At 48.0% G+C, this 22,499-nt stretch overlaps 1 protein-coding gene across 1 annotated transcript; it reads left to right on the top strand.

The window, feature by feature from the left end:
- Positions 1 to 8,447: 8,447 nt before the first annotated feature.
- Positions 8,448 to 10,071, top strand: TCIM (transcriptional and immune response regulator). The gene has a single exon (XM_066567405.1). It carries the CDS (start codon positions 8,477 to 8,479, stop codon positions 8,795 to 8,797), a length of 321 nt encoding a protein of 106 aa, XP_066423502.1. The 5' UTR covers positions 8,448 to 8,476; the 3' UTR covers positions 8,798 to 10,071.
- The last annotated feature ends 12,428 nt before the right edge of the window (positions 10,072 to 22,499 follow it).

Raw genomic sequence — 22,499 nt, 5'->3', positions numbered from 1 at the left:
CCAAAATACCCCAATGCAGCCAGCAGTCCCTGTGGCTCAGGCACTGCCACAGGGATGGGAAGGGGATCACAGAAATTGCTTTTCTAGCAGCTTCAAAGCAAAGTTGCTGGGCCACCAGAGATGGTGGTAGGAGCCAAACACCATCTGTTCTCTCCCAGAAACTCTTTTGTTAGTGGAGAAATGAGCTATAAGGCTGATGACTCTGCAGTGCCAAGCTCATCTCCCAGACGATCAGCACAGCCCTGACTCCCTGATAAATCTCCACAGATGCAGCTTTGCTCTTCCCCTCCTTCCCTTCCCTTCCCTTCCTGGTATTCTTCTCCCAGTGTTATTCAGCTACACAAACCTCAGCCATTTCTCTCCAAAACACAGCCAGGTCAGGAGCTCCCTCTGCCCCATTCCCCTTTGCTTTGACACAGAATTAAGGAACTGAAAACTGAATACTTCTCAACAAGGCTGCGCCTCTCACCTTGGGTTTAGCTCTTTCAGCACGAAGCCAGTGTTTCCCAGCCTGGGCTGCTTGCAGGGTTTCAAACATTGCACAGAGGTCAGCCAGGCTTTCCCCTGTGCCTGGCCCCAGACAGAGCCATGGTCCTGAGCCTTTGGTGCCCCCTGCCTAGCCCAGGATCTCCTCTGCAGGGCCACAACCCTCCCTGGGGAGCCCAGACCACCTTTAATGTTACAGATGGATAATGAGATGATTGGCTCTCACAATTAAAAGATAACTATTGTGTGAATATCAAGAAAAGCTTTAGTGATGTACAGTTACGTTATTGTGGTTTAGGTGTCCCTGTTCTCCCCATAGTTCCCTTTCCCCTGTGTTGTGACCATCAGACAGCCTGGGCTGTCCAGGACAGGTACAAAGTGTGGGATTTTCGGGGTTCCCCAGACAGAGAAGGAAATGAGAATCTGACTCCATGTTCTCAGGAGGCTGATTTATTATTTTATGATCTATATTATATTAAAGAATGCTGTACTAAACTATACTAAAGAATGCAGAAAGGATACAGACAGAAGGGTAAAAGATAATAATGAAAAACTCCTGACTCTCTCCAGAGCCCTGACACAGCTGATGGTGATTGGTCATTAAGTCAAAACAATTCACATGAAACCAATGAAACAATCACCTGTTGGTAAACAATGTCCAAACCACATTCCAAAGCAGCAAAACACAGGAGAAGCAAATCAGATCATTATTGTTCTCATTTTTCTTGGAGGCTTCTCAGCTTCTCAGGAGAGAAATCCTGACAAAGGGATTTTTCCAGAAAATGTGATGGTGACAAAAAGAAGGCTGCACATGTGTCCCTTACCTGGGGCAGCTGGGAATGGAAAAGCTTGGGGGTGCTCAGGGGGTGCAGCATGGCAACACCTGAGCTCCAATCCAGTTCCAAAGCAGTTTCCAGTGATAAATGGCAGAGAAGAGCTGAGTGACAGACTTTGGGAAGGGCCAGGGCTGGCTGATGCAGCCCCAGGGGTATAAAAGACTGAGCATCCATCTTGAAGTCATGGTGTGCACAAGGGGCATTTCCCAGCACTGCAACTTTTTCCTTATGTTGTATTTTTGTTAAGGTTTAATAAACCTTTTTAAATTTTCAGAGTGAGCAGTTGTTTCTCACAGCACCCTCAGCCCCAAGCTGTTCACCCCATGGTGCCCCAGGTGAGGAGGGGGATCCTGAAGGGCAGCACGGCTCCTTCCCCTGAGCTGTGTGGGGCAAGCCCTGTTGGGATAATAAACCTTAAATAAACCTTTTTAAATTTTCAAAGAGAGCAGTTGTCTCTCACCCTTAACACACCCCCAGGTTGCCCCAGTGCCACCATCCTGCCCCACCCTTGGTACCCACCCTGCTCCCTCCATCCAGCTCTGGGGGCAGCCACGTGTGGTGTTCACAGGCCCTCTGCACAGAGAGAAGCTGTGAGACAAGCAGAGAAGAAGGGAAACACAATTCTGATCTTGCTTGCTGTGCCAAAGTAGAATGCAATGTGGAGATTGGTCACCCAAAGTGAGGATGTTTTGTTCCCTTGGCCTGTCAGGGCCAGGTGTGTGTGTGTGTGTGTGTGGGACTGTCATGGGACAGTCACCAGAGAATCAGAGATGAGTGCAGTGTGAGCAGTTGTGAGCAAGAGTGAGTGCAGGGCAGATTCAGTTTAGATGAAATGTACATAGTATAGTATAATAAAGTCATTAATTAGCCTTCTGATATCCATGGAGTCCTCATCATTCTCTCTCCCCTTCGTCGGAGTCACCTTTGATTTACAATGGCCACGGTGGCTTGGCTTTGGGGGGCACTGCAGACCCCCAGAAGGAGGAGCAGTGTAAAAACTATTTACTGCAACACAACAGAGCAGCACAAAGGCACCAAGGCACATCCTGTCTGCCACCTCTCCTGCAGCAGAGGAAGGGCTGGGCAGAGATTCCAGCCCCAGGAGCGGGCACGGCGGCGCCGAGCGTGTGCGGGGCGCTGTGACAATGGCCCGGGCCAGCCCCGGGCCAGCCCCCAGCCCTGCCCCACGGCAGGATTTCCGTGGGCCCGTCCCCGAGGCAGCACACAATGAACTGTCTGACAGCTGGAGACGGCTCTGCCTGCGCCCCTCTCCAGCCACGGCTCCTCGGGACCTGCAGGAAGATCAAACAGGAAACTGGGCAGAGAAAGAAAAGGTTGTTCGTGCTCCAAAGTCCAAACTTTCATTCCTGACCCGGCAGGAAGATGCTGAAGTCATCAGTGTATTCAGGCATAGAATATCAGGGATATTCAAATACATTCCTTGGCTCGCAGGGGAATAGCAGGACATGAAGGGCTGGTGCCATCCCAGGGTGCCAGTGCCATCCCAGGGAGTTGGTGCCATCCCAGGGTGCTGGTGCCATCCCAGGGGGTTGGTGCCATCCCATGGTGCTGGTGCCATCCCATGAGGTTGGTGCCATCCCATGGTGCTGGTGCCATCCCAGGGGGTTGGTGCCATCCCATGGTGCTGGTGCCATCCCAGGGTGCCAGTGCCATCCCAGGGAGTTGGTGCCATCCCAGGGTGCTGGTGCCATCCCAGGGCACTGGTGCCATCCCATGGTGCTGGTGCCATGCCATGGTGCTGGTGCCATCCCATGAGGTTGGTGCCATGCCATGGTGCTGGTGCCATCCCATGATGCTGGTGCCATCCCATGGTGCTGGTGCCATCCCAGGGGGTTGGTGCCATCCCATGGTGCTGGTGCCATCCCAGGGGGTTGGTGCCATCCCAGGGTGCTGGTGCCATCCCAGGGGGTTGGTCCTGCTGGCACATGATGGAGTTTTCCCCCTTAAATTCCCACCCTGCTGCACACCCCCGGGTGTTGCTCACCTGCATCCCCACAGACAAGGCTGTTCTTTGTGTGGCAATGCCCTGGATAGCAGCCCAGCACTGTGTTTCAGGAATGATCTCCCGTGACATGTGGGGAGCACCACAGCCAGAGTTTCTCTTTGCAAGATGGATTTCAGAAGTCTCAAGCACCAAGAGAATCAGCTGTGGCTTCCTTACACAGCAAGGCCTTGCATTTCCAGACCCTGCAGTCCCACAGCAGCCACACCAGATGTGTCCTCAGCTCTGCTTTGCTGCATTCAGGGCTTCTCTCAAGGGGTCCTGCCTGGTAAAAGTGCCAGAAGTTTCTGTTTCTCTTCTGTTTCTTACCAGACATGATTTACTTACTGTAACTGGCTATCCGTCATGCCCTGCACTGCATTATTAACTTGGTGATCGTACATTTAGCAGAGAATTTATGAGAAATCAGGAGACATTCATTATCAGTAACACCACAGGCTTTACTCTTATATGGTCTCCCTGCACAGAGCAATGCTTGGCTCAGCCAGCTCCAGCCATTCCCTGGGCCAGAGCAGGCCAGGGCTGCTCTGCACACTTCTGGGGCTGCATTCCCCTCACTTAGAAATATTCTCCTTATTTTTTCCCCTATTAAAATATTTTCTGATGGAATTTAACTGGCTTAATTGTGCCATCGTGCCTTCTGTTGTCTGAAAACCAGGATGTTTTTCCTGTTTTCAGGCCAGGGAGCTGTGTGAGGATTGTCTGAGACATTATCTGTGCTTCCCAGCAACTGAACTGCAACAGAAGTGCCCTTAAAAGACTCTCCTTATCCTGAACCTCTGACCTGGAGACAAACATCCCCTCCTTCCTGTACCTCTGAACTGGGGACAAGTACCTGCCCTGTCCCATATCTCGGAAATGGGGACCACAGGAGGAGTCACAAGGAGCACAGATGGCCAAGTTAAACTCTTGGGGTTTCTGAGCAAAGGCTACCGTGTCCTGCCGTGAGATTTGCACAAGTGTTCCCAGATGTTCTATTAAAGAAAGAGCAACCACAGAAAAACCCAAGCAATGGCCAAACAAACAGAAATCTCAGGTGGAGTCCCAGAGGCACACAAGTCCCAGAGCAGAGAGGCTGTGGGCAGGTTGGAGCCAGGGCAGGCACTGCCATTCGCATGACCTGGACGCCTGACAACCTCCCAGGAATTTGGATTCCAAGAGCAGCACAATGAACCAGCTCCTCCTTGACCTCAGAGCCATCCCACAGCTGTCTGCAGAGCACTGCATCTCGGAAACCTTCCCATCTTGGAAACCCTTCCCAGCAGCCAGTGGCATTTCTGGCCCCTGAGAAAGGCTGGGCTTCCCCAGCTGAGGAGCCAGAGCTCCAAGCCACGGAAGGGATGGGAAGAGCAGAGATGGCTGGAGGCTCCTGGACATTTCCCATTCTTAGGTTTTCACTGAGTGGCCTGAAGACAAAGCAAATATCTACCTATATCTATCTATCTATCTATCTATCTATCTATCTATCTATCTATCTATCTATCTATCTATATCTATATATATATCTATCTTTTTATCTATCTCTATATCTCTATATCTCTCTCTATATATATCTATATCTCTATATCTATCTTCTTTATCTATATTTATGTATCTATATTTATATCTATATATCCTCTTTATCTATATCTATATCTCTATATCTCTACATATCTATATATCTATCTATATATCTATATAGCTATATATCTATATCTCTATATATCTATATCTCTATATATCTATATACCTATATACCTATATATCTACATTTCTATATTTCTATATATCTGTATCTATATCTATATCTATATCTATCTATATCTAATCACCCATATCTATCTGTTCCATCTCACAGGATATTCTGAGTCTCAGTTTCTCAATGCCCCATGGCTGGGAAGGGCAGGGCAGCGCTGGTGCTCCATGGGGCTGCTGCATCCTCTGACCCCAAATGGGTGCTCCAGACCGTGCAGGCTTTGGCAGCAGCCAGTGGAGGGAAAGCTATGCAAAACATGCCCCAGGGAGCTGCCAGGCATCCCGGATTACCTTCTTTGGAGCGCTTTTGGAGGTTACATGAAGGCAAAGCCAGTTCTTTGCAGGAGTTTGTGGCTGCTCCAGCTCCGTCCAGCTCCTGCCCTGGGGCTGCCAGATCCCTGCCCAGTCCCGGGGCTTTCCTGGCAGCAAAACCGCCCCCATCCCCAGCACCCCGAGCCCGTCCCGCCGGGAGGAGAAGCAGAGCACAATTAGAGATGTGGCTGCGCCTCTCTGCAGACGGTGGGGATGGGAATTAATCCTCCCATTAACGGGTGAAATGGAGCGTTTGCGTCTCACAAAGCAATTACACAAGAATAGACGGAGAACGATGATAGAAATCACATCTTCTCTCAAGTTGCTCTCCAATCCAACACATGAATAATTCCTCCTAGGCATTACTGGGAAAGCAGTATTAAAACACCCATATAAACAAGAATTACTGGAAAAAAACAGATGAGGCATGCTTCATCGCTCTGTCAGAGCCAAGCACAACTAAATTTATACAAAGTGGGCAGAGAAGCTTGAAGGGGCAAAGACATTTGTTACTGCTCTGTGTGAGATGAGCTCACAAGGAACGCGTGCTTGATCTTGGCAGCTTTTTGATGTCTTACTCCTAAAGCATCAGCTTTAGTCTCGGTTTCCATGGCAGATACTTTTCTGAGCTTGTATCTTCCCCAGATATTGCTAATTTATGCTGTCAGCCACATCTCTGCAAATACCTGCAGAGTGATTCCATGTGCAGTGGGAGTGGTGAAAACAAGGCGCACGTGAACCTGCCTCAGCTCTTGGTTTTTGACCAGGGGACAAAAAAAAAAGGGTTTGTTTTCTTCAGCCCACAAGATCTTGGCTGATCTCCTGGCACTGAATTTTGCCCCAAGTACCCTGACACTGTGTTATCTGTCCTGTGAAGCAAAGCACTTTGAGCATTTCATCCAGGCACGTGTTTTGGGCAGATTTACCCCCCAGTGCAGCTCTGAGCAGGATGGGTTGGGCAGCACATGTGGCCCCGCTTCCTTCTGCTCCCCCATCACATTTCATGTTAGCACAGTCTACAAACCATGAGATCTTTTCCAGGCAGCCACACCAAAACTGTTCTATTTCCAGGGTGGATTTATCAGCCCTGCAAATGTTGAACAAGCAGCTGACGAATTGGTCTCACCAATTTGGCAGGGCCGTGGCAAGGTGAGAGGCTGCACGTCTGCCTGGTGGGAGAAGAATCCCCGGGACTTGCAAAGCTGCTGTTTACACACTGAAGCACAGAACATCCAGCACATACAAAAGGAATTGTGAAAAACTTGTAAAAAGCAACTCACACAATGACAGAACCACAGGAAGCGATGGCACGTGCAGAGAGAGCTCATGCCAGGGCAAAGTCCTGGCAGCACTGAGGAAACCCATGTCCTGGCAGGATATGGGCACTGCAGGGTTCAGGGCTGCTTCAGGATGTGCCCAGCAGCACCAAGTCCCAAGTCCCAGGTAGAAAAGTGGCCAGACACTGAAATGAGGCCACCCCCTCTCCTAAGGAAAGAAGCCTGGCAAGTCCTGGCCAGCTGGAAGTTGATCTGAGCCTGGCTGGAGCTGGGCTTGCCAATCATTCTGGGGCTCAGGAGCAACGTGCCCTGCTCACAGTTCACCTGGTGACCAACAAGTCACAGGTAATCCCCTTCTCCATTCTGAGCCAGCACAAACATCTACACAAAGGCTTCAGGTGTGCTCAGCTCTTCACTGCTCCTGCTGAGTGCTAGAGAGGCCCAGACATATCCCCTGAGTGTGGCTCAGACATGTCCCCTCCCTCTGTTCGAAGGAGCTGAAGTTTTAAAGGGAATGTGGAATAAAAAGCATCTGGGTGATGTTTCCTTGGATCTGTTCTTCAGTGTGGTCAGAGGTGATTTCCGCAGCTCTCTGGTAAAAAAGGGAAACCCCTGGTCTGAGTGGGATGGGGACAGAGGCTGCTCCTGGAGCCTTTCAGCCAGGATGAGTAACAGGGTCAGCAGCAACAGTAAACAAATTTCTACTTTCCTAAACAGAGCCTCTGCAGCATCCGGCCGCTTTAAAACATTAACCAAAATACACTTATCTCTGGCTCCTGGCCTTAAGTGACTCTTGAACCCACAGCTATTCTGGGCCAGGTTGGATTGTGCTCAGTGCAGTCCAGGTGTGTGAGGCCAGCAGGAGCACTGGTGGGCAGAGGCAGCCCCTTGCTGGCAGCTGTGCTCTGCTCACAGTGCCCCTGGAGTGAGAAGGGACCCAAAGGGACATTGAGTGCAGCTCCCTGCTCCTCACAGGAGCCAAAACTGACCTGCATGACTAAGAGAGAGTCCTCCCAGCCCAAGGGCTTGTCATTGACCAAGGGTGGTATGGAAAGCCTTGTGGAGCAGAGGTGAGTTTTCTTTCCAGCACTAATGAGCATGAAATTTAAGCAAAAGGACACTGGAGGCAGGAGCAGGGCAGCAGACTGAGTTTTCTTGCTCTCCCTGAGACCATTGCCATGTGCAGCTGAGGGTGTAACACCCAGGGAAGTCATCTCGGGGGATTTTATGGATCACCTGCCTCTGGGACAACACTTGTCAGTCAGAAACTGCAGCTCTGTGTGCACTAAAGATGAGCTGCACCTGCTGGGAAGCAGAAAGGAACCCATGTCCAGACAGGAGCAGGTTTGCAGTGTTGGCAGTGGAGACAGAGCCAAGTTCTTGGCTGTTTGCACAGGCTCCAGCCTGTTGCTAGCATTGCAGCAGGTCTCACCTGGAGATTTACTCATTTATGATTTGATATATTGTGCACACAGTGCTGTTCACATGCAGCAAGGACAGCAGTGCAGTTTGGGCTGTGCTGGCTCAGTCCCATGGTTGAAGCCTGCTCTGTAGTGGGTCAAAAAACCCCAACATTTCCAGAAGAAGAAGAAGAAGAAGAGTTCCAGAAGCAGAGAGGACTTTTCATCTCGTCCGCACGACAGGAAAGTTGGCAACTTAAATGTTAAACTTTGCCTGCGACTGTTGGTTGTTGACATCATCGTGATCTCACCGCTGTAACCGGAGCCCTCCGGCTTTTTCCTCCAGCCTGCCTTTAAATACCACTCCTGGAGGCAGCACAGCAGCGGGGCAGAGCCGGCAGAGCTTCGATGAAAGCAAAGACGAGCTCCAGCACTGCAGCCATGTCCACATCCCTGCGGGTGAGCCCCTCGGTCCATGGGTACCGCTTCGACACCGCGCTGCGCAAGAAAGCCGCGGCCAACATCTTCGAGAGCATCAACGAGGCGTCCCTGCAGAAACTCTTCAAAAACTCCGGCGACAAGAAGGCGGAGGAGAGAGCCAAGATAATCCTCGCCACCGACCAGGACATGGAGGAAAAAACGAGAGCGCTGATGGCACTAAAGCAGAGGAGAAAAGACAAACTGCTGCAGTTCCTGACGTTTCGGAAATACTCCATCAAAGTTCACTGAGCTGGCGGAGGGAGAACGTTTTGTGACGGGACTGTTTGAGAGCTCCCAGCACGCTCAGCATGCTCGGCTGCCCCGTGGGCCTGGGGACCTGAGAGTCCATGCAGGGGGCTCCAGCTCCACTGCAAACCATGAGCCAACAGCAGCAGCACTGCGGGCAGTAGCATCGGTGCCCATGGCACATTGGTGTGGCCAGCAGCATCGGTGCCCATGGCACATTGGTGTGGCCAGCAGCATCGGTGCCCACAGCAGGACTGGTGTGACCAGCAGCATCGGTGCCCACGGCAGCACTGACGTGGACAGCAGCACTGGTATGGCCAGCAGGATCAATGCCCACAGCACATCAGTGTGGCCAGCAGCCTGATCAGTGCCCATGGCACATTGCTGTGGCCAGCAGCACTGGTGTGACCAGCAGGACTGGTATGGCCAGCAGCATCAATGCCCACAGCACATCAGTGTGGGCAGCAGCCTGATCAGTGCCCATGGCACATCAGTGCCCACAGCAGCTCTGGTGTGGCCAGCAGGATCAGTGCCCATGGCACACTGGAGTGGACAGCAGCATCGATGCCCACAGCACATCAGTGTGGACAGCAGCCTGATCAGTGCCCATGGCACAATGGTGTGACCAGCAGGACCAGTGTGGCCAGCAGGACCAGTGCCCACAGCACATCAGTGGGGACAGCAGCCTGGTGGCCAGAGGCTCGCAGAGAGACACAGCAGCTCCCAGCTGGGGCAGTCGAGCTCCTCTGGGCAGCCACGGGACTGAGCTGGGGGAAGCCCCCACACCCAGGACCTCCTGATGGACTTGGTGCTCACAGATTCACTCTGCCTCTGAGCCCCGGTGCTGTGGTGGTGGGGGGGCTCTGGAGACCTCCCAGCTGCTGGGCAGGGTCACTTTGAATCTGTGAAATGCCCCCAAAGGCAGCGTGTGGTGCAGTGAGTTCAGCCATCCGGGAAAGCGTCAGCTCCAGAGACACTGCACAGCTGGGCCTTTCCTTGCCAAGCTCTGTGTGTGCAGGAAAAGTCTTTTGCACAGAAGCAATAATAATGACAGATTTCCCTGAATTTACTGTGAAGTTCCTTAATATTATGTTCACTTACCACTAACACTAAAAATCTAAATATAATAACTACAGTTCTTCTCTGTGTAGGTGACAGCCACTATTAGATGAGTACTTACTTCATGGCAATATTTTATGACAATGTTAATATTATATTGGCTATAATTTATTGCATACAGTGATGTGAAAACTAATAAATTATGAAGTAAATCTAAATTATCTTGTCTGAAATGCTCAGTTCTCCTGGAGTGGTGGGGTTAGACTTTTTTTGGCATTTCATAGAGGTCTGGTTTAGGAGCAGACTACCTGCACCTGTCCCTCATTCCCCAGATATGGCTTTGGCAGCTCAAAGGATGTGGAGCAGCCCCTGGCTCCCCCATCCCACCTGCCAGCACCAGCCTGGCCCACAATTGCTATGGCAACCATGTCATTTCCCCAGAAAAGCCTCACCAAATTTATTGCTAATCAACTCCAGCGTCAGTTTCCCCCTCTGTAATAAAGCAGAATTACATCTTCTGCATTGAGGAAAGGTGTAGAAAATGACAGTTCAGGAGCGTGGCTTGTCAGCCTTTGGCATTTCTGCAGAGCAGAGAAAACATGGGCTTGGCTCCTCACCACCCAAAGAAACAGCAGTAAGTTACAAAGCTTTGGCAGCAGAACTGGACTGTTTTTCTGCAGGTTGTGCTGTACTATCATGATAGACGATGCTGAAAGTACTTAAAAATAGCAAAGACTGGTTATTTATAAGTCTGTCCTCTAATAACCTGATGGTTTAGATAAAAACATTCCCATGACTCTGCTTAGAGCAACAAAGATAAAGCAGCTTGGAAGAGCAATAGCCCAGCAACAGTTGTTTTTTTTTTTTTTTGCCTACAGTAAGAACTCCAAATTGCCAATAAGTCAGGGAGACTGGAAATAATCTTTTAAGTCACCTAATACAATGGGCAATTATAATTATTTATAACTGGACTGGGATGCACGATGATTTCCCCTCCCAGGAAGACCAGTGCTGGATTTGGGAGAACCTTGTCACCCTCTGGGCCCCAAAATCAAACCCAGCCAGGGCCAATGCTGGATTTGGCAGAGCCTTGTCACCCTTTGGGCCCCCAAAATCAAACCCAGCCAGGGCCAATGCTGGATTTGGCACAGCTTTGTCACTCTCTGGGTCCCAAAACCAAACCCAGCCAGGGCCAATGCTGGATTAGGCAGAGCCTTGTCACCCTTTGTGTCCCCAAAACCAAACCCAGCTCCCCTTTGCTACCAATGACCTGGGCAGCATTTGCCACCAGCCTTTCCTTGAAAGAAGGAAGCAAATTTTGCAGAAGCCAAGCTTGTGGCAGACTGAAATCCACACCCTCTGAAGTGGTTGCTGCTGGCACGTCCTGGGATTGCCCAGACAGTCCTGTTCACAAGATTTGCACAACATGATTCATAACATCTGCTGACTTGGGGATTTTATAGTCCCTCTTGTCTCATTACATTGAAATCATTAGCCTGAGTGGTATCCCTGATAAGTAAAGGCCACTTACTAAGAAGTTATGTGATTATTGTGTTTTTACAGTGAAAAAAGGCACTTTTCCTTGGTTGCAGCCTGTCTGCTGCTTTGGCAGGTTTGTTCTCCAGGAACGTGCCTTACTCAAAAGGCTCAACAAAACCTGCAGTGAATTCTCATGGAACACAGGCCAAAAAGAGGTTGAGGTAGAAATGCCCAACCATCCCAAGGCCCTTGCCCACTCTGCAAGAATTAGGAGTTCTCGCTGGTTTAACCTCCCCTGGGCAGATAAGAAGGGTTAACTCCTAGTTTTAGAATCACAGCCTAATGTTTGGGTTGAAACTATACTTGCACATGGGGATACCAGAGATTGGTTCAGGTTTGAGAGGTGTGGGAGTCTCGGAATCTCTGCTGCCCACAGTGACCCTGAGGTGTGTTGGAAAGTCTCTTTTCCCAGCCTGGTGCTTGAAGAAGGAGTCAGAGCTCTTCAGTTCTCGGTCTCAAGGTTGTTTATTGTATCTTATCTATAAAATTCTTTCTTTGGCCTGCTGAGGTTCGTCCAGCAGGACAGACAGAGGCACTCTGGCCACCCTCGGGGCAGTGCTATCTTTTTATACTAAAAATTATGTGTACATATTTTACCATAACTTCCCAATACCTATCACCTATGTTAGACAGTGAGCTTCTACTCTAAACCAATCTAAAAATGCCAACATCACCCAGAAGATGGAGGCCAAGAAGAAGAAGAAGGAAAAAGGACAAGGCACGCCCAGATTCCTCCATCTTGGGACCCTGAACCCCATTCTAAAAACCTCAAAAATCTATCTTTCACCCCATGACAAATTCACTATCATTCTACTTAAACTTTTGTGGCTTGTAAATCCTCATATAAGCTTGGCAATTTTTTCCATGGGTCGTGATCAAAGGCACAGGGCTTTGTGCCAAGGCCTCTGAGCCCCCTGGGCTCAGCAGACAGTTTACATTTAAAGCATTCCCAATCCAGTAAATGTATGGAAGAAACCATGTTAATGTTAATTACTCATTCTTGCAGTTTGATTAAAAGAAATAAATTGAGAATAGATGTCTCCAAATATGTTGGGAGATTCCGTAATTGTTTGGTGAACTTCTGCATGCACAGTACAAGAGAGAAGGATATAGTCAATTACAAACAACTAGACAGCTGAAGAGCACTAGTTTTTGAATTCTAGTTTAAATACAGAAGGGAAAGAAGCACGAGACTTCTTTGGGTGTGGATTGGTCCAGTGGCATTTGCAGTTTCAACTTTTTTTTGCCCGTAAAAATACTCACACTTTGACAAGCTGAAGCAGTCTGTCAGAGGCAGCCAGAGGGATGTCCCGGGTTCTGAGAGGATGGCAGAGATTAGTTTGGGTTTGGGAGGTGTGGGAGGGCAGGTCAGGGCGGTGCTGTCACTGTCACCAGCCCTTCCTGAGCTGCCGGTGCCGAAGTCCCGGCGCCTGCGGGGCCAGGAGCAGAGCCCATTGTCAGCCTCCGGCACAACAAACAGAGGAAAAGGCTGTTCAAGGAATTTCCTCCCTGCAGGAGCCGGGCGTTTCCATTAATTCTTCTCCATGAGTCAGGCTGGCTGTACTGGGTGTCCCCTGTCCCAGCATCCTGAGGAACGTGAGGATGAACAGCTAATTTTATCCAGTTTGTCTAATGCCCTGCTTGGCAGCCGTGCTGGGAGGGTGCTGGTGGCTCCCCACTAGCACTGCTGGGTAGGGAGAAGCCACAGAAAGGCAGGACACAAACTAAGGAGAAGACTTTTGGCAGAAGCTCTGGCTTAATGGACTGAGGAAGGTGGGGAGCAACTCAAGGTGCTGTATTGAATTCGCAGGCAATCCCAACGAGGGGATAAAGAATGATGCATCTGACTCCATCTTATCAGAAGGCTAATTAATTATTATACTATATTATTCTTTATTATACTATATTATTCTATACTTTATTATACTATATTATTCTATGCATCTAAAACTGAATCTGCCAAGCACTCAAACTGCACGCACTGCACAGAATCTTGTGACTGTCACCCAACACTTCTGACACACACACACACCTGGCCCTGACAGGCCAAGGAAAAGAAACCCCATCACTGTGGGTGAACAATTTCCATATTGCATTCTACTTTTGCAAAACACAATCACAGCAAATGAGATAAGAATATTCTTGGGAAGAATTGTGCCTTGCTTTTCTCTGAAGTGAAGAGAAATGTGGGGCTACACACTTGGCCCTGACAGGCCAAGGAAACAAAACACCATCACTTTGGGCAAACAATCTCCATATTGCATCTCCATATTGCATTCTACATTGGCACAAACAGGCACAGCAAATGATAAGAATTGTGTTTTCTTTCTCTGAGGTTCAGAGAATGCGAAACCCAGAAATATTCTTGGGAAGAATTAATTGTGCCTTGCTTTTCTCTGTGTGAAGAGAAATGTGGGGCTACAGTGCTGGAAAGACAAAGCCCAGAGCAAGAGGGAGTGTCAGCAACAGCAGACCACACAGAGGTCCCACCCTCTGTCCCCTCATCAAACACCCATCCCCGTCTCTCCAAAGAAAGTCCATGAAAAGATGGGGTTGGAACAAGTCAGCAGCCCAGCTCAGCTGGTGGGGAGAAGCCACAGAAAGGCAGGACACAAACTAAGGAGAAGACTTTTGGCAGAAGCTCTGGCTTAATGGACTGGGCAAGGTGGGGAGCAACTCAAGGTGCTGCAAAGAGAAAGCCCAGAGCAAAGGGGGTGTCAGTGACAGCAGACCAAACAGAGGTCCCACCCTCTGTCCCCTCATCAAACACCTGTCACCTTGATTTTTAAAGATTTTCTAAGCCTTCTATGTTTACATTCTTGTGACGAACTTTCTCACACACTTTCTGTAAATTACTGATTGTTTTGCATTCTTTTATGGAGAAGTTTGATGGACTGTTGGTTTGCCCAGTGTCATTGGAGAGGTGGGCACTGTCACCCTCCAATCCACTGTCATTTTTGGAAATCTATAAATGTTGGAGTCGGAAAATAAACTTCCCTTTTTTGCCTTGAGAACACCAGTGTGTGCATGTCGTGTCATTTCATATCCTGTAGTAACAAACAGCCATCCCCATCTCTCCAAAGATGAAAAGATGGGTTAGGAACGAGCCAGCAGCCCGGCTCAACCTGAGCAGAGTGTTCAGGAGGAGATGAGGATGTTCCCAGAGTCTGAACACCCAGTCCTGTGACCTTCAGTGCCTGCTGAAATCCAGCACACAGGCAGGAGCAGAGTCCAAAGCCAAGCCCTCGCTTGGCTGTGGTTGTGTGTGTGGGGGGACAGGGTGCTCCAGTCAACAGCAACACCTGCCTGGCAGCTTCCCTTCCACCATGGAGCAACAGGCAGGTTAAAAATTAACTGCTGAGCTGAGCTCCTGCCCTGCTGCACCCACAGGGACAGACTCTGCTCGGCAAATGTGAAAAAGGCCTATTTTATGATTGGCTTTTCGCAAATATTCAAATGAATATTTTATGTGTTGTGTTAGAAAGTAAGGCTGTATTAATTCTCTTAAATAGTGTGTTAAATGTAGTTTTAGGTTATAAAAAATGTTAAAATAGAAACTATGCTATGTAGGATACTTTTTTTAAAGAAAGGACTCTCAGCGAGATAGCAGCCACAGGACACCTGAATCTTTCAGAGAAAGAGAATTCATTGCCTTCTTATCAGAAGAAACGAATTTCTTCCCACCTCAAAGGCCCTGTCAGGATTCAGAGGAAGAAGCTGACACTGCCCAGCCAGAATCCTGTGTTTGAATGGAATTTATGCATCATGTGTGAGGTGTATGAATATGCAACAGGTTATTGTTTTTAAGGGTTAATCCTCTGTTAATGTGGGTCCTTTTTCGGGCTCATGCTGCCCAGAAAGAGATACCCAGATTGTCTGTAACTCTTTGCTCTATTGTCTCATATTGTCCTAATTCAATTTGTCCAAATTATTATTACTCTAATTGTATTACTATTTTTATAACCATTTTATTACTATTAAACTTTTAAAATTTCAAAAACAAGTGATTGGCATTTTTCACAGCAAACCAGGAGAGCAAAAGCTTGGGTGCCCTTGGCATAGGGGTGCCTCGTGCTTGTGGAAACAGTCACAGGTGAAACATTTCATCTGCAGCTGCCAAGGGAAACCTCTGCTCTAAAGGAGGTTAAGTGTGAGTGACAAGCTGTAAAGAGTGAGATTTGTGGATGTGTTCGTGTGGTTTTCACAGAAAAGAGCTGGGCTGGGGTTTCAAAGCTCAAGCGCCTCACGTGCAGCAAAATGATGCTCCAGTGTCAAGACAAGGCTATTTATGAGACAAAAAGCCTCTAAAATACTGCAGGCAACAGGAGATGGCACACTTGCCATTTATCTCTGCTAAAAAACCAAAAGCTGGGCCATGACCAGAATCTTAATACACAATCCTGAAAAAGCCCCTTATTCCCTGTGAGCTGCACCCATGTCACTGAGAGGAACGGGGGATTTGTGTTTCCAGACAAGCTGTGGGTATGCTGGGAGATAAAACCAGCACTGGGAGATGAAAGAAACAATGGGAAGGATTCCACTGATTGATGAATGGAAAAAGAGATTTGCTTTTACAAATAAACTTTAGGTTTGGTGATCAATGAAATTAGACATTGAAAGATGAAAGAAACAATGGGGAAGAAAACCCCCTAAATTCAATAAGAATTAAAAATTAAAAGGGAGGGTTACACATTAGAGGGGAATCTTTGGGATCAGGTGTTCTGGGGAGTCTGAACCTCTCAGGTACCTCAGAAATGGTGAAAACCCCCCAAATTCAGTAAGAATTAAAAATGAAAAGGGAGGGTTATACATTAGAGGGAAATCTTTGGGATCAGGTGTTCTGGGAAGTCTGAACCTCTCAAGTACCTCAGAAATGGGGAAAGAGAGAAGGGAAATGTGGCTGGAAATTGGGATAAAAAGGGAGGCTGCGTCCTCCAAAACTCTGAGAGACCCCAGGGGATGCCCCATGGCCTCTGCCTGTATTGGAATAAAGTCAAAGGACTCCTCTGTCTCCTTTTTGGACACGAAGCTCTGGTGTTTGCGGGTTAGTTTTCCCCGCAGCACGGCCCCAGCACGCTGTGCCGTGGGAAGCTGTGCCATTTTCTGGTCCAGGGCTCCCAGCTGGGGCCCCGGGCAGTGAATCAGAGCTGGGGCAGCGGCTCCTCCCGGGCTGAGCGCCCACGCCGAGGGAGCATCACCGGCACAATCACTGCGGAGTCATCGGGGCCATCACCCAGCCGGAGGCTGCGGCTCCTGCAGCCTCCCCCGTGGAAAATCCGCTTTTTCCAGCGCTCAGCACCGCCCCAGGCCTGGGAAGGGGCACTGATTCATCTGCAGGGTTGTTATATGTGATGGAAAGTAGTTCACGCTCGGGTGGAAAATGTGTAAAATAAAAACCGTAAAATAAATGATACATGTAACGAAAATCCAACGAGCCTCAGACCACGGACAGCCCGGATTGCCACGCAGAAGTTGTGAAACTGGTGGCAGCAGGAAAGAATGCCTCATTAACAAATAAAAAACAAAAAACGAGGCTGGTGCGGAGATTGGACTTCCCCCAGAACCACCTGAGAACACCCAAGAACGATCAGCACTTGATAACATCATCAGTCAAGATAACCAAAGTCGTCAAACAGTTATAGTTTTCCAAAAGTGACAGTCTGTGCTGGTGTTCACAGGGAACAGGGTGAGGGAAGAGATGAGAATCTTGACTCCATGTTTCAGAAGGCTGATTTATTATTTTGATAAATAAATATATATATATGATATATATAATTATAATATATAATAATAATAGAATATATAATATTATAATAATATTATATACAATATTATAATATATAATATTATATAATATACAATGTTATAATATTATAATTATAATAATATAATATTTGATATTAGTATAATACATATGATATATATTATACTAATATATATATATATATATATATAATATATATGATATCTTTTAAAGGGAAAGATATATTAAAACTGTGCTAAAAGAATAGAGAAAGGGTTCATCAGAAGGCTTGAAAGGAAAGGAATGGAATGATAATAAAATATTGTGACTGAGCAGAGAGTCCGAGCCAGCTGGGCTGTGATTGGCCATTAATTAGAAACAACCACATGAGCCCAATCCCAGATGCACCTGTTGCATTCCACAGCAGCAGATATTTATTGTTTACATTTCATCTCTGAGGCCTCTCAGCTTCTCAGGAGAATAAATCCTAGCAAAAGTATTTTTCATAAAACATGTCTGTGACAACGGTGGATTGGAGGGTGACAGTGCCACCTCTCCAATGACACTGGGTAAACCAACAGTCTATCAAATTTCTCTTCTTCTATAAAAGAAAATTCAGTTTTTAAAACATTCATGCCCGTAGAAAAGTGGATTTCCATCGTCTTTGCAATGTAGAGATGCTTTAATGCCTCAAGGAATCAGGGAAAATCTGACTAAAAGTACTTTCTCCACCTGCTGTTGTTTCTGCCTGGACCATAATGGAAAGGGAAAAGAAAACTGCCACACTGTGCTTCCCAGACTGGCTGTAACCCAGCTGGGCTCTGTTTAAAATTCACCTGCCTTCCCAAATGCTGAAAATATTCCAATCCAGACACGTTTTTTTTCTCCCCCTCTTCCTGAACAGTAAAGCACAAGACACAATTTCTCATTTAGAAATCTGCTTGGGAGCCATCAGACCCTTTTTTCCCCCAGACTTTCTGGGGGGCTCTGATTTGCACCCTCACCCTGGTACCATTTTCTGAGCCAGTTTGCAGGAAGGCAGCACAGAGAGGACAAGGACAAATGTCCAACTCTAAGGCAAATTGAAACCTTGAGCAGAGCGCAGTCGATGGAAAAATTCCAGGTGACTTGAAGGATTTGATACAGAAGTAAAAAACCTTTGATATATTATGCAGAACGTGCTGCCAAACACATGCTGGCTTTATCCTCATTCAAACAATAAACTCCTTCCTAAACACTGAATGTTTTAGCACAATATAAATATGAAAAAAAAAACCACGTTGTGAGGTTGGAGAGGCATTTACCAAAGTCAGGGAGCAGGCAGAGCTGAACCCATGCTGTTCCAGGGCCTCTGTGCCTGGGACACCCCAGATTTACAGGGGTCAGTCCCTGCCTGTCCCTGTGCTCAGCAAACCCCCCTAAATCCACGGCCAGGCACGTCCCCTGGCTCCCAGGAGAGCTTGTGACATAAAGCCTGACACACTTGATTGCAGAGCTTACCATAAGCAAATAAATTAGGTTTAATTTAATATTTGATTGTAAGATTTACTGTTCTACCCTTTACAGCTTCACAGGTGGGTACCCAGTAATGGAGAGAGAGGAAGAGCCCCATTAATTCTCAGCAGCCTGGACAGGCTGGGAGAAATAGGAGCCTCTTCCAGCCAGGTCTCATAAGCTCTTGGAGGTCTATTTCTCACCTAAGATAGCTCAGCTACCTCAGAAGGTATAAAATCAGCAGGATGGCTTCTATGGCAGTGTTGGAAACAAAAAGGTTTTATTAAAAGGCAAAATAACAAAACTCTTTACAGAGAAACATCTCAGTGCCAGGACGTCTTTGGCTCCAGTAAGGAAGGGCACATGTTGCAGTCTTTCTAAGAGATGTAACTAAAGAATACACCAAGTATGGGTCTCCTCCAGCCAGGTGTCACAAGCTCTTGGAGACCTATTTCTCACCCAAGACAGGGGTCTCAGGCTGAGGGAAGAGACGAGGATCTGACTCCATGTTTCAGAAGGCTTGATTTATTATTTTATGATATATATTATATTAAAACTATACTAAAAGAATAGAAGAAAGGATTTCATCAGAAGGCTGGTTAAGAATAGAATAGCAAAGAATGATAAAGGCTCTGTCTCTGACTCTCTGTCCGAGCCAGCTGGGCTGTGATTGGCCATTAATGAGAAACAACCACATGAGACCAATCCCAGATGCACCTGTTGCATTCCACAGCAGCAGATAACCATTGGTTACATTTTGTTCCTGAGGCCTCTCAGCTTTTCCCTCCCTTCCTCAGGAGGGAAAAATCCTAAGGAAAGGATTTTTCATAAAAGATGTCTGCGACACTTCTCCAGGAAGGGTTCAAGCACAGTTTGATTCCTCAAGGTCCCATCCTATGGGAATTAGGTTTGCAGTGCGAGCTCTTCCCACACAGCTGCAGATAAAAGTCTGCAGGTGCCAGTGCCAGGGGAAAGCTAATAAAAGAATTCCATTTTGGACTCTTTTTTCAGGGTTTGGCTAGTTCAGGTGTTGATTCCCAAGTGCTGTCCCTTGTCACTGTGTGCCAGTTCTTAGTTTAACCTGGAGTGGTTGCAGGGACCTTTCTCAGAAACATCTCACTTCAACCAACCAAACAACCAACCAAACAAACCTCTTTGGAAGGTAATGCCCTTGCCTTGCTGCAGACTGAGCTCTGGCCAAGAAATTATCTTTATCCTGCAGAAAACATCAGCAGGGCTGGCCTGGCCTGGCCTTAGCCTCACACACCCCTCAGACAGGCAAATCCCATCACCTGAGCGGGTTTCAGGTTAAACATCAGCCAAGCTGCAAAGCATTGCCAGCAATTCTGCATTTCAACACCATTTATATAACTTTTCCTTTATTTAGTGAAGCAGGAGATTGAGCAGGAGCTTTAAGATCACCCCTGGGGGTTTCTCTGTGGCTCCAGGCCCCCTTGAGCCTCCTGACCCCACAAAAACTGTACCCAGAGAGACCCTGGGACCTCAGCACTCACTATTTTTCTCTTTTAATTATTTTCCAAGCCACTCAAGACAGCCACCGAATTAAATCTTTACCCTTTTAAAAGAGATATTTGAGATGATAAATGATTTGTGAATGAATAGTGCATTATGTCACTGTCCAAGTCTGTTGCAGCACATTTAGACCATGGAAAGGTCCCACAAAAGTCCTGCTGGCTTTCTAGTCCCCCCCAGCTCTTAGAGGAAACAGGGCTCTTCTGCTGTATCACTTCATGGGGGCTTAACCTTCTTTCGATACTGAAAAAATGATTTAGGGATAAATCTTGCTTTGAAAAATAAACACTCTTTCCCCTTGGGTTTGCACAAGGGCTCAGCGGGGCTGGGCGATGCTTGAGGGTTCCCTCCTTCCTTCCTGTTAAGGTTTTATCTTTTATTTCGTAACACACACACAAATATGCGCTAATTTGGTTTGTGATTTTGTTTTCCTTTCCTAACGAAGCCAGGCTTTTGTAACCAGCAGTTTGGCAGCTTGTGCTGGTGCCGCCCTCCTGTGGCTGGAGAGCCGCTCAAGCTGGAACGAAACCAGAACCTGTGGGCCACGGAACTTGTGTGAGACAGAAACCCTGTGCCACAGAAACCCTGTGCCACAGAACTTGTGTGAGACAGAACTTGTGTGCCACAGAACTTGTGTGAGACAGAACTTGTGTGAGACAGAACCCCTGTGCCACAGAACTTGTGTGAGACAGAACTTGTGTGAGACAGAACTTGTGTGAGACAGAACCCCCGTGCCACAGAACTTGTGTGAGACAGAACTTGTGTGCCACAGAACTTGTGTGAGACAGAACTTGTGTGAGACAGAACTTGTGTGAGACAGAACGTGTGTGCCACAGAACTTGTGTGAGACAGAACCCCTGTGCCACAGAACCACTGTACCACAGAACCCCCGTGCCACAGAACTTGTGTGAGACAGAACTTGTGTGAGACAGAACTTGTGTGAGACAGAACTTGTGTGCCACAGAACCCCCATGCCACAGAACCCCTGTGCCACAGAATCCCAGTGCCACAGAACTTGTGTGCCACGGAACTTGTGTGAGACAGAACTTGTGTGAGACAGAACCCCTGTGCCACAGAACTTGTGTGAGACAGAACTTGTGTGAGACAGAACTTGTGTGCCACAGAACTTGTGTGAGACAGAACTTGTGTGAGACAGAACGTGTGTGCCACAGAACTTGTGTGAGACAGAACTTGTGTGAGACAGAACTTGTGTGAGACAGAACCCCCGTGCCACAGAACTTGTGTGAGACAGAACTTGTGTGAGACAGAACTTGTGTGCCACAGAACCCCCATGCCACAGAACCCCTGTGCCACAGAATCCCAGTGCCACAGAACTTGTGTGCCACGGAACTTGTGTGAGACAGAACTTGTGTGCCACAGAACCCCCATGCCACAGAACCCCCGTGCCACAGAACTTGTGTGAGACAGAACTTGTGTGAGACAGGAACCCTGTGCCACAGAACTTGTGTGAGACAGAACCCCTGTGCCATAGAACCCCTGTGCCACAGAACCCCCGTGCCACAGGTCCAGCTCCTCTGGGTCTCGTGTAAGAGCCGAAATCTCAGAGCAGGAAAGCGGTGACTGACGAGGGCAGTGACGCGGGTGCATTGTGGCTCAAAATCCCAAACACATAGGAAGCAGCTCAGTCAATCAACAACCCAGGACAAGAGTCCTCTCTGTCTGCATTCCTGAGGAATGTTCAGGGCCAGCATTCTGACAATGAGCCACTCCTGGTCAGCCTTGGCAGCCCGCACTGCCAGGAGCAGCAAAATCACACCAAAAGCTGCCCAAAAATGTGCATGATTCTGATGTTCTGAGGACTCCCGCCGCACCAACAAAGCCCTGGGCGAATTCAGAATTATAGCACCCGTAATTCACTTAAAGGGATAGGTCAAAGCCTCCCTTAATTGTGATAAATCCCGTCCCTTCATCTGAGAAGGTGACATTTCACAGCAAATAGTCCCAGGAAATTGAGTGGAACAAGGAAGAGTTTCCTGTTTTGTAAGTGATTTCCTGTGATGACAAAGCCCAGCATGGGAGCAGTTGGCTGCATGGCTGGTGCTCAGGTTTTTTAGGTCTTTGTTGTTCCCAGGCAGACAGATGGAATTTGTCACAAGAAACTAATCAGGGACACTGAGACCTAGTTGCATTTACAGGGATAAAAATCTCAGTTTGAGGAGTCATTAGAAAGCTGCCTGCTAAGTCACAGCCCATTTCCCAGGCAGAGCATTTCTGGCAGGGGGAGCAGGGGGAGCCACCACCGAGCCAAACGTGTCCCTGCTCCCTGTGACAAGAGCAGCCCAAGAGGGCTCTGCCACTTGGGAGAGGGCCAGAAGG

This window comes from Molothrus aeneus, chromosome 29 (genome assembly GCF_037042795.1).
Source record: "Molothrus aeneus isolate 106 chromosome 29, BPBGC_Maene_1.0, whole genome shotgun sequence".
Lineage (NCBI taxonomy): Eukaryota > Metazoa > Chordata > Aves > Passeriformes > Icteridae > Molothrus > Molothrus aeneus.
The sequence above is the reverse complement of the archived record's forward strand: the minus strand, read 5'-3'. Positions and strand labels throughout refer to the sequence as shown.

What these genes read in the sequence shown, in the direction of transcription:
- TCIM (XM_066567405.1), top strand. Translation starts at nt 8,477, where the DNA reads ATGAAAGCAAAGACGAGCTCCAGCACTGCAGCCATGTCCACATCCCTG.